The sequence below is a fragment of the Ixodes scapularis genome, unplaced genomic scaffold, assembly GCF_016920785.2.
Source record: "Ixodes scapularis isolate PalLabHiFi unplaced genomic scaffold, ASM1692078v2 PGA_scaffold2__306_contigs__length_199485367, whole genome shotgun sequence".
Taxonomy (NCBI): Eukaryota; Metazoa; Arthropoda; class Arachnida; order Ixodida; family Ixodidae; genus Ixodes; species Ixodes scapularis.
In genome coordinates, this window is record NW_024609857.1 from 158,997,796 (window position 1) to 159,014,216 (window position 16,421).

The window sequence follows — 16,421 nt, forward strand, 5'->3', positions numbered from 1 at the left end:
TGAATATCCACACAACCCTAAAAACTAGCAAACGTGATTGGTACACTCTAAAGACAACACCATGGAGGGTCTGCATTGTTCCTCTAGGTTGTTGTCTTTTAACACAGAGAGACAATGCAGGCCTTCTATGGTTATCATTTTTCGAATTTGTAATTTGTAACAATCTAGTAGGGTTGTATCATGAAAAGGTTGCCTGTGTGATATAGCAGAAACAAATATCTCCTTGTACAACAAACAACTCACATTATAGTTGGCAATAGCAGCGAGGAAAACAACAGCAATGTTCATACAATGTCAGGCACAGAAGTATCTAGAGTCTCAAAAAAAAGTTGAGGGTTGGTAACGCTTCGGATAGAGCCAGCAGAATGTTTATAAGCCCTCGAAAAAACACAATAAACTCACCATCTCCGCATCTAGACTTTCTGCCGCATCCAAATCTTCATCGTTTCGGCTCTGAACAAACTCTTCTTCATCAGGCTGAATCGGGTCATTTCCTTCAGAAGGTTCTTCAACAGCGTTTTCATCTGCTTCAGTGGCATTGGTCCCTCCAGGATCGAGGGTATCACCAAGATTTTCAGGATGCTCGGGACATTCACCGGGATGCTCAGGATCGGTGTTCTCTTTATCCACGTCCCTGTCCAATTCTTCCTCTTCCTTCCCCGACGCCTCGATGTCCATCTCCTTTTCATTGGACGCTCTCGGCACACTGTCTAGGGACTCCATGTCAAACTCCTCGCATGCTTCGAGCGCCCGTTCCACTGGGCTACTCCGCGGAGGGCTCTCGTCCCGTGGCAGGCAGTTGTCCTTGTGCCTCTCGAGAATCACACGCTCCAGGTTTGAGAGCAGAGTGTGGGAAGACACTGGGAACGTGCCCTTCTCTGTGCTCGAGGGCTGCCAGCCATTGGTGAATCCAACCCTTGCCGATTTTTCTAGCAAGAAGGACGCACCTTGGAAGCGAAAACAAAAATTAGCGCAAATTATCTGAAGAACTACATTGCAAAAACAAGACACAAGGGTTTAGCAGATACGGTTAAATTGCTTCATTTGGACAGATATGCTTGCTTTAGGAGAGGGGTTATCAAACTCTTTAATCTCGAGTAATGCTCATCTCTCCTAATGGATAGCTGAGAAACACCTCCTGGTTTCGTCATTAATAAAAAGAAAGTGATGAAGCCTATAGAGCTTGTAAAAAATCATGTGCACATACTAGGGGATGTCTGGTACATAATCCCACATCAACGACTTACTCAGATCTTCTAAAACAGTGCTTGAACTGGATAAAAACTTCACTTGAGGGCAGGGATGACCGAGGAAATTTGGGAGCACATGGGGGCCCTCTGAAAGTACTCTGGGGAACTCCTGGGTTCCTAAGAACCCATGCTTTAGAGTGCTAAAAATGTAAAAACGCAATGGTGATAAAATTCTTCAGTAAATTTCCGCAAGACTTAAATATTTAGATGTCCAGTTATTTTTAGTTTCTTCTTTTATTTACAGCTTAAGCATGATTTATCCTCTTTGCAGAGTCTAAAAATCTACAAATTATTTGTATAAGCTTCTCGCTTCAATACATTATACGCCATCAAAGCTGTACCCTTTCTTTTTTTCTTGCAAGAAAAAGATGCAACAATCCTTTCTCTTTCTTATCACAAAGAAGAGGAAGAGTGAAAGGAACCCTGACAATACCCTTTTCAAGAGACCACGGTAAACAGGCATGTGATCCGGGAAAATTTAAAAAGCGATAACACTTTTCGGGCCTATTAATAAGACGGGAAGCAATTCTCACATAGCAATTTATTTCACATAAAGAACAATCCTGGCTAAGAAAAACTACCCTACTTATTCAAATATAGCTCAACAAAACTGTTTAATATTAGGGGTCAATCTCTAATCATAGCAAAAAAAAATGGCAACCTATAAGAGCAGGTATGAATTTCCAAGCCCATCGAGCTAATCGAAATGCTCCCCCAGACTAGCCATTGCTCCTAGCACGCTGGTGTGAAACAGTCAAGCGCGACTCGCGCGCCGGCACATAGCAGTCAAGTCCGACGTCGCAACGCGTGATTGTGAACTCCGAATTCTAGTATTGCGAGAATATTTGAGTTTTCTAATAGTAGTTTTGAATAATACAATATTCGATATTCGCTTAGAAAACAAATTAGTTGTTAGTTTGCACTTTTGTAAGCGCTGATTGCCGAGCACCTGTGCACAGCAGTGAAGCAATACTTGTGGCGCTCGCGGGCTTCACGGGTATGGCTTCGCCGCAGTGCAGGGCGCTCAGGGACTAGCGCATTTAACGGGGATAATCCGCCGCAATTACAACAGTGTTAGGCAGCGATGCCTTGACAATTGACCTTATCATCATTTGTGCTTTTCAATTTCTTTTTACAGCGGAGGCATTTTACAGCAGAGGTGCTGTTCTCTCCCTTCCCATCATTCCCCACACCCTCACACATACACACCAACCGCCGCAAGACTCTCTCTCTCGCCCCCTCCGGTGTTCCCTTCCCCCCTGTAGGCTGCCACTGCTTTGAAAATCTTATGTGAACACGGAGCGAGCGCTCTCCACCTCCCCATTGTTCCTCCCACATCCATAAACCCATCGGCGATGCTTTTCCTTCCCCTCCCCCCCTTCTCCCCCCCTACCCCCCCACCAGCAGCCGCCATTTCAAAATACCCACGTAGTCGTGCTGTGCAGACACGCCCCCTCGCCTCCCAAGTGCCACCGCCCAGGTTCCGTTTTTGTACGCTCTCTGCTCCTCTACAGTACACACTTTCGCTTCTTCCACTAAAGTCGCGGTCACAGGCACCCCCGTTCTAAAGGTATGTTTCAGCAGAAAAACAGAAAAGCACATCTGTGTTCTTTTCCAAAACATCCAACACCTCGGACAATCAGTCCACCGAAGCACACATCCACTCACACGTCTCCTACATCGATTCCACTGAAAGCAAAGAGCCCATTGCAAATATTGTACAGCACACTGCCTGAAGGCAAATCTCCTGTCCACAATGCAGCAGCTACCGCTGTCAATCGCAGCACTGTGTGTGGTCGCTTGCAATTTTTTTAATGAAATTTTAATTTGAGATTGAAGAAAGAATATTTGCATATAGCAACAGATCTGTAGATCCCCTCGATCATGATAGCTGCAACAATTTTGTCGTTTACATTCCAGAGTTCATATATAGCTTACATTTAAAATTAACTGATTAGAAGTGGACAAGTGGAAGGTTGGAAACAACCTTCATGAGAGGAGCTGAATTTCCGTTTCAAACTATTTGATATTTAATTCGAAAATATTCATCAAAAACCACAATTCGAGCCGAATTTGCTGCAAACTCAAAATCCACTATTCGCACATGACTAATTCCAAACTTTACGCGAAATGAAACTAATGAAGCCAGGAAAATCGAACACCACAGCAGAAGAGTGCATGCACATTAAAGAAAGAGGTGGAAAGATAAATGGGCTACTGCAAAAGCCTAAATCCTTCAACCCTACTCCAAGGTCGTGCTTGCCCGAACGGGTAATTTGTAAACCTACTGCTTGTTCAACGAAACCAGCATTCATAAACCAAACTATGAAAACGTGCCAGCCAAGAACATAACAATGGGGTTCTACTAATTTATGGATTTTTAGGCCGTGTATGGGTGGATCATGTTAGATCCATAATAAACAAGTCAGAAACCACACACTGGTATTAAAAACAGTTTTGATTACCATTTTCAATGCAATTTACCATATAAGTATATTTCTTCGTTAGTTCTAAGGTAGCTGTGTTAAGGACAGCGCTGTTAACAGCATTATAAATATATTCAAAGCCTTATCTTTCGAGGCTTAAACCAACTTAAACCAACTTAAACCAGCCCCTTAAAAAAATACTGAAGTGATTTTCAATGTTTCATTTTATGGTTATTACATCTGGCAGGCCTTCTCTAAAATTTAATATAGCTTTCCTAAACGGCAAGTAAGTCAACCAAAATGCATCTTCCCGTGCATGAGAAAGGAACTTACCGACATAATCTGCACTCTGGAGCGTTGGATAAGTGGTGTTAATGCGTTCTGCCATCTCCTCCGAGATCCTGGCACCAGAGATGAGCGTTTCGAGGCTGGTGAGCAGAGCGACGACGCACTCCACGCTTACGTAGCACACGTTGGGGTCGTTGCTGTGGCAGCACTCCCCGAGACCATCCACAACTCTGGACACGAGAAGGAAACCATGCATTTCTGTGTGTGGCAGATGTTTATTTTCTTCTGAACGCTTTTGTTCACGCACCGTCACGCACCTCACGGTGCGTGAATGTGAGGCCGGTGCCCAACGACTTCGCCGTGACGTATCGCAGCTATTGCTTCTGACTGTACTGAGGAATAATGCGCAGGACTGCTAATTTTTCTTATTGATGCTGGCTGTCCCCCAAAGCTAAATAGACCAAAGCATGCACGCCGAAATGAAAAGCTGACTATTTCTCCATTTAAAAGCTTTAAAGTTGGTTTGACTCCAATTAGTTTTCAACTTTACCCTTCTGCCACTGTAAATATATGCCCCAACCCCTCACACTTCGTGGGTGGGGTTCCCCCATCTCTTCCACCAATTCCCAGAAGAAGCCCCCAACACATCAGCGGTTGAGAACTACTCAGTCAATACAAATAAAAACTGTATTTAAATGCTAAACTCTAAACCAAAGATGCAGGTGAGTATATTTTAACTTGAGGAAGTGGGGACAGAAGGAACATAGAGATTCTGAGATCCACAATGCCCTTTTGGGTTCCAATTACCGTATATTTAAAATTTTGTTTTTCTCAGCTTAGAAATCTTAGAAATCTTGAGAGATCTGAAGCAGAGAGGTTAGTATATAATCTCTTCAAAAGTTTTCTTTAATCACTACCAAGCTATCATTTCATTTTGCTCATAATTGGAAGTACAAGACTACTTACATTTTCAGCAGATCCAGGTCACTAAGCCTTGGATTCTTTGTGTCCTCCCACAGGGGAGGGCCAGCAAACTGGAGCAGCTGTTCAGGATTCTTCAGCATCTGAATGCCCACAAAAAAAACCAAAAAACAGCCCCTCTGTTTTTGCCCTGTATCACCTTAAAATCGTGTCTCCTTCATAGTACAAGCCAATCAAGAATTTCAAGATGACAAATATGTCTCGTGCAGATTAGGACCTCTATCAAAACCATTCTTGATTCTCGTTATCAAAATAATTCACCCAACTGGAACTAGCTCGAACATACTGCAAAGCACGCAAGAATAACTTATTTGGGAAGACCAGGAAGCATTCACCACAATACTCATGCAAAAGCTCCAGATTTATTCTTTCAATCCAGGTACCTCAATGGGCCTTAAAAAGAAAATTAATTTGTTGAAATTGTGCAAATGGTGAAGCATGTGTTATGGGGCGCTACAGCTTATACAAACCTCCTTGACAAACTTGAGTGGTTCGAGGCAATGCTGCGGCAGAGGGTAGAGCAGCATACGATGAAACAGGGACCCTAGCACAGGCCGAAGTGCGCCCACAGCTCCGACCACCTTGACCAGCTCCACAGCAATGCTGGTCGGAAGTGCCAATTACAAGGTTAAACTGGGTGCAAATGTGACATACAGCTAATGATGTGCAGTCACTCGATTTCCAGAGCCCAGGAATTACTATAATATACTGAGCAAGCGCCCACCCAAGGGTTGCAGACAATCTTAAAAACTGCGCGATGTGTGCTTGTTAGATCGTAAGCATGTGAAAAGGGCACGAGGTGGGCTGGGCTTTACTGCTTAGCACCGGTGCACCCGCGCCAAGCTTCATTGTATTGCACAGGCACATCTCACTAAGCAGCTGACACGCAGGAGCATCTAGGTTAGCTACGAGTACTCAGAAATCTCGGGTGGGTACTTTATACGTCCTTTGCTTACGTCTCCAACATTTAAAAAGTAGCGGGTAAGCATTTACTGTGACATGGGCGCATTCTCGGTATATCACGGTAAACATGAAGACAATGCCTGGCTTACTAGTACCTCTGAAAATTTCTATTTTATCGACAACACGCACAACCAGAAGATATTCATGACCTCAAGACACCCTGCCTAAAGGTCACTGTAATCCTGCAAGTAGGATTTCCTTGGCTCGTGGCCCTTTCTGCTAAAACAGCTTGACAGTATGCATTGCAGTGTTGCACCATAGAACACTTTCCCAATGTCATCAATGCTATCATAGAGCAGATCTCCTCAAACCGAGTCCCTGCGGCATCACGGGCACGAAGCGCAAGAGAACAAAACCAAGGAAATAATAAGCGGGTTTACTCTACCAGTTTTCAACAACACCAAGGTCGTGAGAGTCAAGTGAGCAAATGCACCTCAAGATATATGAAGAAAGTGTTGCAAACATTTGCACACATAAAGAGATACCGTATTTATTTGAATATAAGGCGGTCATGATTTATATGGCGAGGGGGCAGTTGAAGGACCCAAGACAAAGAAAAAAAATCATCATATTGCTATACTGAGCTTCGAATATAAGGCGGGGTATGACTTTGAGACTACGAATTTTGGAAAAAAACCTCGCCTTATATTCGAATAAATACGGTAAGTAGCGACCCAGCAGCTATAAAGCCAATGCAGAATAAGTTTGGCTTATTCGACTCCAGCAAACCTGTAGTGACTCCCCGCAGCCCCACTTGGAACAGATATCCTTGTGCAACCATTGAAATGTCCATGCTAACTGACAAGGGAAGAAAAAAAAGCACATATTGCGAAATAGGGACAAATAATGAATTTAAACATTTGACTAAAACCCCGAAACTGAGACGAGAAGGGACGGACAAACACAAAGTCTCAAACCAGCTCTGGCGGAAGCAAACAGAGTCATTCGATTCAGTCTGTAATCATTGTTTAACACAGTGCTAATACCATATCTGTTCCCAATGGATCTAAGATTATATGAAAATTTGGTGAAAAAACGGAAGAAACACACGCTTTGTCGGTTTAAGAACACTTTGGCAATTTTTCTTAACAGAGACAAGAAACAACTGGTTGAAAACATACTCATGAGGGTACCGATTGGCTTTAAAACGGTGAAACAGGTGCTTGAGAGCAGATTCAATAAAGTGGGGACATGATTTTTTTCAGAGCATTATTGACTAGATTACAAATAACGCCAGCCTTTAGATGTTTTGAGTGACAACTGTGAAATGGTAGGAGGTTTTGCAGTTGGCTTGCCGTATTCGGGGAAAGTGCCATCCAGGGAACGACTAAGGACTACGAACCATCTCAGCGAAAATCTGTGGACTGCACTCATCGTTACGAAGTTTGACTGTTCACCCCTCTCCACGCAATGGCAATTGTTAAAAAGGACTTCAATGTTACATCCATACCAATTGCGTGGACAGTGAATTTCCGTCCTTGGTTTCCAAAATAAATGTAACTTCAAGAGACACTTTTAGAATCAAGTTTTTCTTGATTCTAAAGGTGGACCTTCATTTTCGAGTTGTGGGAAATGAGAATGGCACTTGGGAAAAACTGGTGTCGTCCTCTCTTCAGAAGACCCCAAGTGTTTTGGATGTCGGAAGTCTGTTAACCCTTTGTTGCTCATATTACAGCCTTCTCATGGGAAGCATTGCGCTCTATTCTCTATGGACGTCAAAGACCTACATTACTCGTTAGAACCAAAGACGTTACTTGAACGCGTAGGTAAGTTTCTTGAAAACAATCTTGGTAGATTCCAGTCACAGTCAGGGATTGGGGTATCTGACTTCCTAAGGATTCTTGCTATATTTACAAGCAGCTGTGGTTCAACACAACAATCGAGATTTTATTCAGAAACATGGAATATGCATTGGTTCGGCAGTTGCTCCAATTTTGTCAGAAATGTATTGAAGTTATCTAGATCTAAAACTGCATGATATCATCCGGAACCGTTCTCCTAGCGACGTTCTTGTAAAGCGATACGTTGACGACCTTTGATCCGCAGTACCGATTCCAAGTTACAGGCATCACTTGAAAAGGCTGCTTGTGAAAGTTCTCCAGAATTAAAGTTTTCTGTAGATAGACCAGAGGAGGGTAGCTTACAATTTTTAGATCTACAGCTGAAACAACCGCCTAGCTTTTGCTGAGAATACGGCAAGCCAACTGCAAAACCTCTTCTATCATTTTACAGCTGTCACTCAAACATATGTAAAGGATGGCATTATTCGCAACCTAGTCAATAGTACTCTGAAAAAATCATGTTCCCACATTATTGGGTCTGCCATCAAGCGTCCGCTTGACCGTTTTAAAGCCGCTGGGTCCCCTCATGATTACGTTATCAATCAGTTATTGTTTCTCGTCTCCGTCAAGAATAAGTGCCATAGTGTTCTTAAACCCACAAAGCGCGTGGTTTTTCCATTCGTTTCACCAAATTTTGAATAATCTTAAATCCATTGGGAACAGATGTGGTATTAGCACTGTGTTCAACAATGATTACAGACTGAATCGAATGACTCTGTTTGCTTCTGCCAGAGCTGTTTTGAGACTTTGTGTCTGTCCGTCTCTTCTCGTCCCAGTCTCGGGGTTTTTAGTCAAATGTTTAACCCCCCACCAGCTTGTTCGCGCCTAACTTTTAGTTGACTGATGAATTTAAATTTGCAAAGGCACAACAGATGAAGCACCAAGTTAATTAGAGCCTTTAATCATTTGCAATGCATAATGTACCAACTATAGTCAAACTCTGAAACTTAATAAAATACTGAAGAAAGCAAAATGAGACTGTGAAGACCAGTGAATATATGCTGAAAGGGCTAGTCATATGCTCTTGTTTCACAAATGCCTCAACAAAACTCAATCATACTAAGAAAAAATTTGCACACAGACATACACCTCCTAACAAACATCTGGCAAAAAAAGTGGCACTGGCATAAGCACGAAAAACGGAATGAGATGCATGCAGGCATGCCCAAACACAACCCTCGCAATAGGACCACGCACCCGTACACCAGCTTGGCCTCGTCCCCCTGGCAGGAGGGCGCAGTGGCCAGGCAGCCGGAGCCCCTGCCCATCTCCCCTTTCTCGAAGCGCTGGGCCGAAACTATGTTCTTGTCCTTGAGTGGCGAGCCCAGGCACCCAACAAGCCGCGGACAGAGCTGTTGCCTGGGAACGTGAGCCAGTACTGGTAAGGACATGCATACGACTATGCATGCAAGCTATAGTCTCAACTAGAGCCTTTAAGTAAGCTATGCTTCTGAATAACTTAACTTCACCCATCTTATTGCTTGAAATCATTGCTGCCAGTTATCTTAAACTTTGTCTGCAATTGCAGGAAACTCTTTTTTGTCCTCCGAGACTGTTGGAACGGTCTGTGACGGAGCGGAACAATATTGTTGGAGCTTACAGAATGCATGTCTAGAGTTTCAGAAGTCGTATTTTCGTATCGTAACTATCGCCAATTGTGCCCGGTCTGCACCAGGCAACTGGCAATGCTCACAAAAGAATATGGAAGAGTGAAAGTCGATACTCTAAGCACAACTGATATAAGGGAAAACTGAAGAGGTTCTTAAAAAAACGAGTTAGAGGTGAATTCTAGAGTGTTTTATCCCGTGAATCTGAATGTCACAACCATTTTCCCTGAAGATGTGACTACACAAGAGAAAACACAAAAAATCACGACCAGTCGTTACGTCATACTCATATCCTTCGGCCGCAAAGCGTGTGTCGCTCGTGCATTTGGAAGCTTGCAAGGTATATTCCCCCGCACTGACACCAGTGGTGACGTCTTTTGTTGACCTTTCTGAAAATACAGTCGATTCTCGTTAATTCAAACTAGAGGGGTACCGAAAATTTGTTTGAATACAGCAAAGTTTGAATTGCCAGGAGTTTCCTCCTATAGAGACGCATAGGATGGGACCCGCATGTTAGTTTGAATTATCTAAAAGTTTGAATTGAGAGGGTTTGAAATAACGAGGTTAGACTGTAGCAATAGTGCGCGTCCCACTCTGGGAAGGAGGGTCTCCGGCGGTACTTTCAAAATTATTTTCTGCAGCCATCATGCACCGAATTGAAAAATAATCTCGATATTCGGGATCCAGGAGGCCAGATGAAGACGAATTAAGTGTTCCTCCTCAAATACAGAACCGTTTCAGTTTCCCTTTAAGTGGCTCTGGTCTCAACAGCCAAGCCTGCCTCAATATAACAAAGTGGTCGCGAGTAGATAAAGCAGCCCCCAAGAGAATGAGGGCCGCAAGGATTTGTGTTCTATTGTGAGCATATGGTTGTGGACACTTCACAATAATGTGCAACATTGAGGAAACCATTGAATCAGTAAATTTTAGTGCATCACTGCATGAGTGATGCACTGAAGTTTCCACTCATGCAGCAGGTTCCAGACAGGTAATGCAAAAATGCAGATGATAAGCATAAGCATGTGGTCATGTTATAAGCCACGTTCTTCACCGCCAGCCTGGCACCTCTTGCACGAGTGAAAACTTTAATGCACCGCCGTGCTGCCCACGCATTCAAATCCTTCTAAAATTTACTGATATAGTAGTTTTTTCGATGCTCAGCAAGTATCTACTTCAAACCGTATGTTAATTTTCTCTAATTAAAAAGTGAACTAAGAGGTTTTGGTTCAATATTTGACTTATTGTGATGATTAGATGTCCCCCTGGCCATAAAACCCCCCTGCACAGAGCACATAGGTGTAGCTTTGTTGGCATTTTTAAAACGAGTCTCTAAAGCCCAAAGCAACACACTGCGTAGTAATCCCTTCTTGCCCAAGTAGACATTTGTCAAGTGCAACTGACTCACCAAACGAAGTCTAAAAACTGCTGGCTCTGCTTTGCCTGTCCCTTCAGTGAACTCAGGGCAGTCTGAATGCACTGCAGCAGTAGAGTAGTCGTAGAGCTTGAAACACCCCTGCGATGACAACAGAAAAATGACCTCAAGATGAAAGGTGTGCCGGTAAACATGGCAACCGTGAAGACGAAAGAAGTGACTCTCACCTTTTTTCCTCTTTTAGCTTCTCGCAGAAGAATGAGAGCAGAGGCACAATTTCATCGAATGGAGAGATGTGTCCTGCATGAGGAAATTTTCTAGACTTAGTCAACATCCTGTGCCAAGCAAGCACAAATAAGCATTCCCTTTTCACAAGCTAAACGTGCTTAGGGAAGGTGTGTTGACTAAGAACCAGAACCAGTTCAATTTAATTTTGGTTCAAAGATATTGTGGATTACTTCTATAGTATTTTGAAGTAAAAAGCTATCCTATACAACAAGAGTGATGCAAATGTATGTGTTGATAAAAAGACAACAATCATATTAACTTCTATCAACAATCAAATATTATTAGAAGACACAAGACCTATACCAGTCTTGAACAGCTCTGTAATTCATTACTCTCAAGACACAGAATAAGAAAAGTTGGAAAACCATTTCTTGGTGAAATTGGAGAAAGAATAACGTTCAATGTCATATTTTTAGAACGTGATTGACGAAATAAAATTTTACCAGGAAACAATATTTATAGGCTGACATAATTACTAGGCTTTCCTTTATGCAGCTAAAATTGCAAACTCTGTAGCGTACCAAACATGAGCTCACTGACACAGGAGTAGTGCTTTTCCCCATTAAAGCATTTACGCTGTATAAAAGTGATACATTGAGAAACCCACCGACATTGGTGGGTTATAAAAACAGCAATACATTCTTCCCTCTACGAATTTCTATGACTTAACCAAACTTGATCCCATCTCACTTTCCCCCAATTCTGGAATCTGAGTGGGTCACCTCTGTACTACCGCAGTAGCTTAACCAGCAAGATAATTGAAGAAAATTAATTTTGACATTAAAACAAGACAAACTATGACCACTAACAGGGCCCAGTTTGCAAAAAAAAGCAGGCAGGGAGGGTTAAGAAATAAAAACTATTTCACTTCACATGGACAGTCACTTTTTACAAAGAATACACTTAAACATGCTGAACAAAAGAAGGAACAGTTAAGCAGAAAGAATGGCGGACAAACCTTCAATATTTGTGTCGCATCCTTCATCCAGACTTCTCTGTTAGAAACCGTGTTAGTAGAATTGTTAGTGGAAAGTAGATAGAAGGAGGCAGACATGCAGTTAGTGCTGGAAGTAAGATCAACTTCGCAGGCAAAAATTTAAAAGCACTGTCCGAAAGCACAACTGCAATGGAAATACAGTTGAACCTCGATTTAACGAAACCCGATTTTACAAATTTCCCAATTTAACAAACAAATACGGATTCCCCGCGCAGCCTATGCGCAAGGTCTCCTTTCCTCGATTTTACGAAGTTCCCGATTTAACGAAGTAATTAGCGGGTCCCGGTGACTTCGTTAAACCGAGGTTCAACTATAAACGAAGTGGGAGCAAAGCATGCGACAATGCTAACCCACCAACACTCAGTTTCCACGCACCGAAATAAAGCTTAATAAATCCGCACTCGTGGGTTGGATGCTTCTACGCTGTTTACCAAAAGATCCATCTCTTGTAAGGCTTTGAGGGTTGTAACACCTTTGCAACATTTAATGTGAGATCCTGTCATTCTGGCACATGTCTAGATATACCACTTATCTCCCTTCTTCTTAGAAATGTAGGACCAAAATTGTAGAGAAATCTAGGTGCTCCTTATGCTAGTGTAAAACACCAAGCAAGCGCCCACCCAAAAACTGCTTTCCACCGGCACACCCGCATCAAGCTTCACCACTTCGCACCTATGCATGCGTGCAAAGCTTCGTCACCTTGCACCAGCTTTTGGAGGAGCAGCTGATTCAGAGAAACAGCTTAATGGGCTCAGAAGTTTGCTCAGGTAGGAGATTGACATTTTGATATACACTTTGCTTAAATTTGAAATGTTTCAAAGATAGGGGTGGGTGCTTACTCTGACGTGTACACATGCCTGGTATTTCACATAGTACTCTAAACATACTATGCAAATTATTTTTTTTCCCCTTTTGGGGGGGTGGGGGGTATTTTTAGATCATTATGCTCCTACCTGACCTTGGCAGTACTATATCAGGTGCTTTATTGAACATCAACCAAATGTTTTATGCAAAAACTATTTACACCAGAGAAAAACAATTGATACTGCATTAGCCACTGTCAAGGTGGCAACACAGTGTTTCAAATAATTAAGTCCTTAATGAGTTCCAATTAATTATAATAAACAAAAAAACATTCAAATTAAAGACTGGCAGAGCATCATCAAAAACCATTAAATCAGTAGATTTTATGAAGACTCGGCGGATGATAAGAGACAGAAAAACCGCACTGGCGCATCCGTAAGTTGCACTTTCGGGATCCCATGCAGAGAAATGAAGTACATACTCCAAATCTTTCCAGAATAGATCGATTTAGTGGTTTTCAATGATGCCCATTTCTAATTTACTGTCACTAATTAAAACATTAATTACGCAAATTTAAACTTAGAAGCTTGACAACTTTAAACATTATGCACCTCCATAAAAAGGTCCCTTGACAGTGCCCCTTACAATACCTATCTTATATGTCTGCTTTACATATAATTTTTACGCCAAACTTTTGATCAATATTTGGTGAAACATTGAGTGTCAGTGTCACGTGCCGTCACAGTGCCATGCGACATCAATTTCCCCACTAAATTTAGCAGGAAGCATCTCCCCGCTACACCATACATCATACAAACACTGATATGGCGAAAAAACCTCGCAAATAATGACTGTCGCCGTAAAAGCTCCCGAGCACACCTGTTCCTCGTCGTCCCGAGCATCCTCGACACTCGAGTCGAAGAGGAAGCAGACGTAGGCCTGAACCGTCTGGCTCGCCGTGGTTATGGCCGCAGTCTTGGCTGCGGCCGAGCTGCTGCCGTAGATGTCGAGGCAGAGCTTGGCAATGGCAAGCACGGTGTTCTGGGACAGGCACCAGTTCTGGAGACAGGTGCACTGCATCAGCACCTGGTAAAAGGGATGTCTGCGTTACACTTGGGTTGACACGCAGAAAGAAGGAAACCTCTTCTCCCTTCTACGGGGAGTAGCTCAGCGCCGTACCCGCTCCCATTGAGTGAGGAGGAGGGAAGAGTGCGAGAGGGAAAGGGGAGAAGGACGGGGTCTTCTGCCCGGCAGAAAGCGCTGCCTGCATGTCGGACTTTAACGACAAGATAAAAAAATGCAGCACTTATCTAGATTATGCATTATTAAAACAATTCAATATGAAAAAAATTAAACACTGTGAACTGAAGACAGACACAATGATAAATTCAATGTTTGGGGATTAATGCCATTATGCAACTACCAAGACGAAACAAAACGTCCCAGCAAAAAAAAATCAATGTCAAACCCCCGGGGGATTATATGGCGACCAGTATCACTGCCAGTTGGATTGAAAGAGCCACGACCGTAATCCGAACCAGAGACAAATGCCGATCAAGATCAGGCTCTATTCATTGCTTAGCGTTTTTTGCCAAGCCCCATTAAATTAAAGCATGCATCGAAAAAGTATACAGAAAATTAGCCAAGCATATAATTTGTTAATATTTAGGCATATTTAATTACATTGTTATTTCCTAATTATGCTCATTTAAAAAAAAATAGACAAAAAAAAAAAGACTATCTCCCAAATGCGTACTGTACAACTCTAAACATGCTGTTCCTATTCTATATCCTTCCCCAACCTAAACTTGGCTGCAGTAAATATTACACGACAGCCAAGTTTATTATACGGTGTTTTCACTGATGTAAGTTCGTCCAACATTTTGTTGTTGTGAGCTGTTTGACATGTACCGAAGGTGAGCATTCTAAGGATTTACATGACCTCCTTAAATGCGTAGAGCACAGAAGCTCACAAGTCTTCACATGCTGACATCTCCTGAATGGGTTGCAATGTAATCTCTCAAATTAGTAAATTTGTTTAAAAAACAAACAACAAAATGGTGGATTGACGTCATGTGAAAACAGCCTATAGAAACTTGGTGCCCCCCACCATGGGACCCTGGACTCTACGTCTCACTGTCTGTGCCCAATTACAACCACGCGCCAATCGGCTTCACTGGCCGAGTCATACATGCAGCTGCGGGAAGCAGTCTGGCACCTCGACATATGACTTTCATGTCAGGTTTGTTAAGGCGCCGTCAGTACCAGACAGCACGAGTGACGGCGACGAGCCTACCTTGAGCCCCTCCACTTGAACTTCCTCGGAGTGCGAATTCAAGGACGAGACAGCCCTCATCAACTGCGATGGAAGCCAGAGTTCTTCGTCATCAGACTCAAAGTTTGGGTTGAACAGTTGTTCTCGCAGGAGTTGCTGTTTTTGCGAAAAATAAAATTAGATCGAAAAATCATTGGGCCTGAATAGGTGGGCCATGCTAAAAAGTCGGCTTCAGGAGTGCAGGTAATGCTGCCAGCTTACCTGCATGCCACTGAGTGAGAGAGAGATCAGTTTCTTGTCTTTGGATTCCAATGCCAGCTGAAGAGCGTCGAAGCATTTTTGCCTGAGGAGATTGCATATTTTGGACAGCCGAGAAAGGAGGAAACAAAATGAGAAAAATATGACGCCAGCTGTAGGCTGTTTTCATCACTGCTTAGGGAATCCTGAGGCAAACTATGTAACAGTGATCTTAGTACATTTTATTTTTGTTTCCTTTTGCTTTCTTCACGGCAGCTGGAAATTCTTGTTGACACCATCTCCAGCTGAAATCTATATATATAATTTTGTACTTTTTTTATATATTCTTTGCACTTTCTTAAGGATATACACCCACGCATACACAATTTTTTTCCTTTTTTTTTTATATTGCTCACGTCGCGCCAAGGATGTACAGAAAATATATCAAAAAGTGAATTATTGCAGTATAGCGTACCTTATCTCGTACGGTGGATTTCGCAAGAGTGAATGCTTGTTTCCGAGTACTTCTGTGAAACAAAAGAGTTTATGTCTCTTTAAAATGAACAATTAAACGGCGATGTCTTACCTTGTGCTTCACAGCACGCTTGTCGCAGTGCCGGATGTTTCTGGTGAGACGCCTCCTTCACCAGCTTGTAGAAAATATCTTCCATCGTGCTATAAGCTGCTAAAACCTCTACACGGCGTCCAAATACCTAGGTGCCTGCGCCGAAATCATTTTCGCCTCAAATATACGCCGCCGAAACGATATACGCGCGCGCACCGAGTTGTCACTGCGCTGAAACCAGTTTCGGGAAACTCCGCTTCGCGCTCGATATCCGCACCTGTTTGCGCAGAAACCATGCGAAGACGACGAAGTACATCGTTATCTATAGATCGAGCAGAATTCCGTGGTCTTCGAGGATCGTTACGAGGCGATTAATCGTGAAAATATGGGATAGAGACACCTGCGACGAGGAGAAACCAGAACAGGAAGTCTCGGGCGGCATGGCGTACATTGCGCATCCGGTTACTGCGTTCGTTTGATCGTTTTTCTAGCCCTTGAGCTCGTTCGGCTTCTCCGTATTCGGCTCG

General features: G+C 42.9%; 1 protein-coding gene across 1 annotated transcript in view; it reads right to left on the reverse strand.

Annotated features, from left to right (window-relative positions):
* The window catches only part of LOC8029617 (brefeldin A-inhibited guanine nucleotide-exchange protein 3), a 174,526-nt gene extending 158,212 nt beyond the window's left edge, over positions 1-16,314 (reverse strand). The window contains exons 1-12 of the mRNA XM_040206181.2: positions 15,805-16,314; positions 15,354-15,435; positions 15,114-15,248; positions 13,697-13,903; positions 11,975-12,011; positions 10,956-11,028; positions 10,762-10,869; positions 8,947-9,108; positions 5,416-5,548; positions 4,931-5,028; positions 4,010-4,194; positions 403-947 (exon numbers count right to left, since the gene is read on the reverse strand). Of these exons, the coding sequence (XP_040062115.1) occupies positions 403-947; positions 4,010-4,194; positions 4,931-5,028; positions 5,416-5,548; positions 8,947-9,108; positions 10,762-10,869; positions 10,956-11,028; positions 11,975-12,011; positions 13,697-13,903; positions 15,114-15,248; positions 15,354-15,359 (1,689 nt within the window). The 5' untranslated portion in view covers positions 15,360-15,435; positions 15,805-16,314. The remainder of the gene's footprint in view (positions 1-402; positions 948-4,009; positions 4,195-4,930; positions 5,029-5,415; positions 5,549-8,946; positions 9,109-10,761; positions 10,870-10,955; positions 11,029-11,974; positions 12,012-13,696; positions 13,904-15,113; positions 15,249-15,353; positions 15,436-15,804) is intronic.
* Between the last annotated feature and the right edge of the window lie 107 nt (positions 16,315-16,421).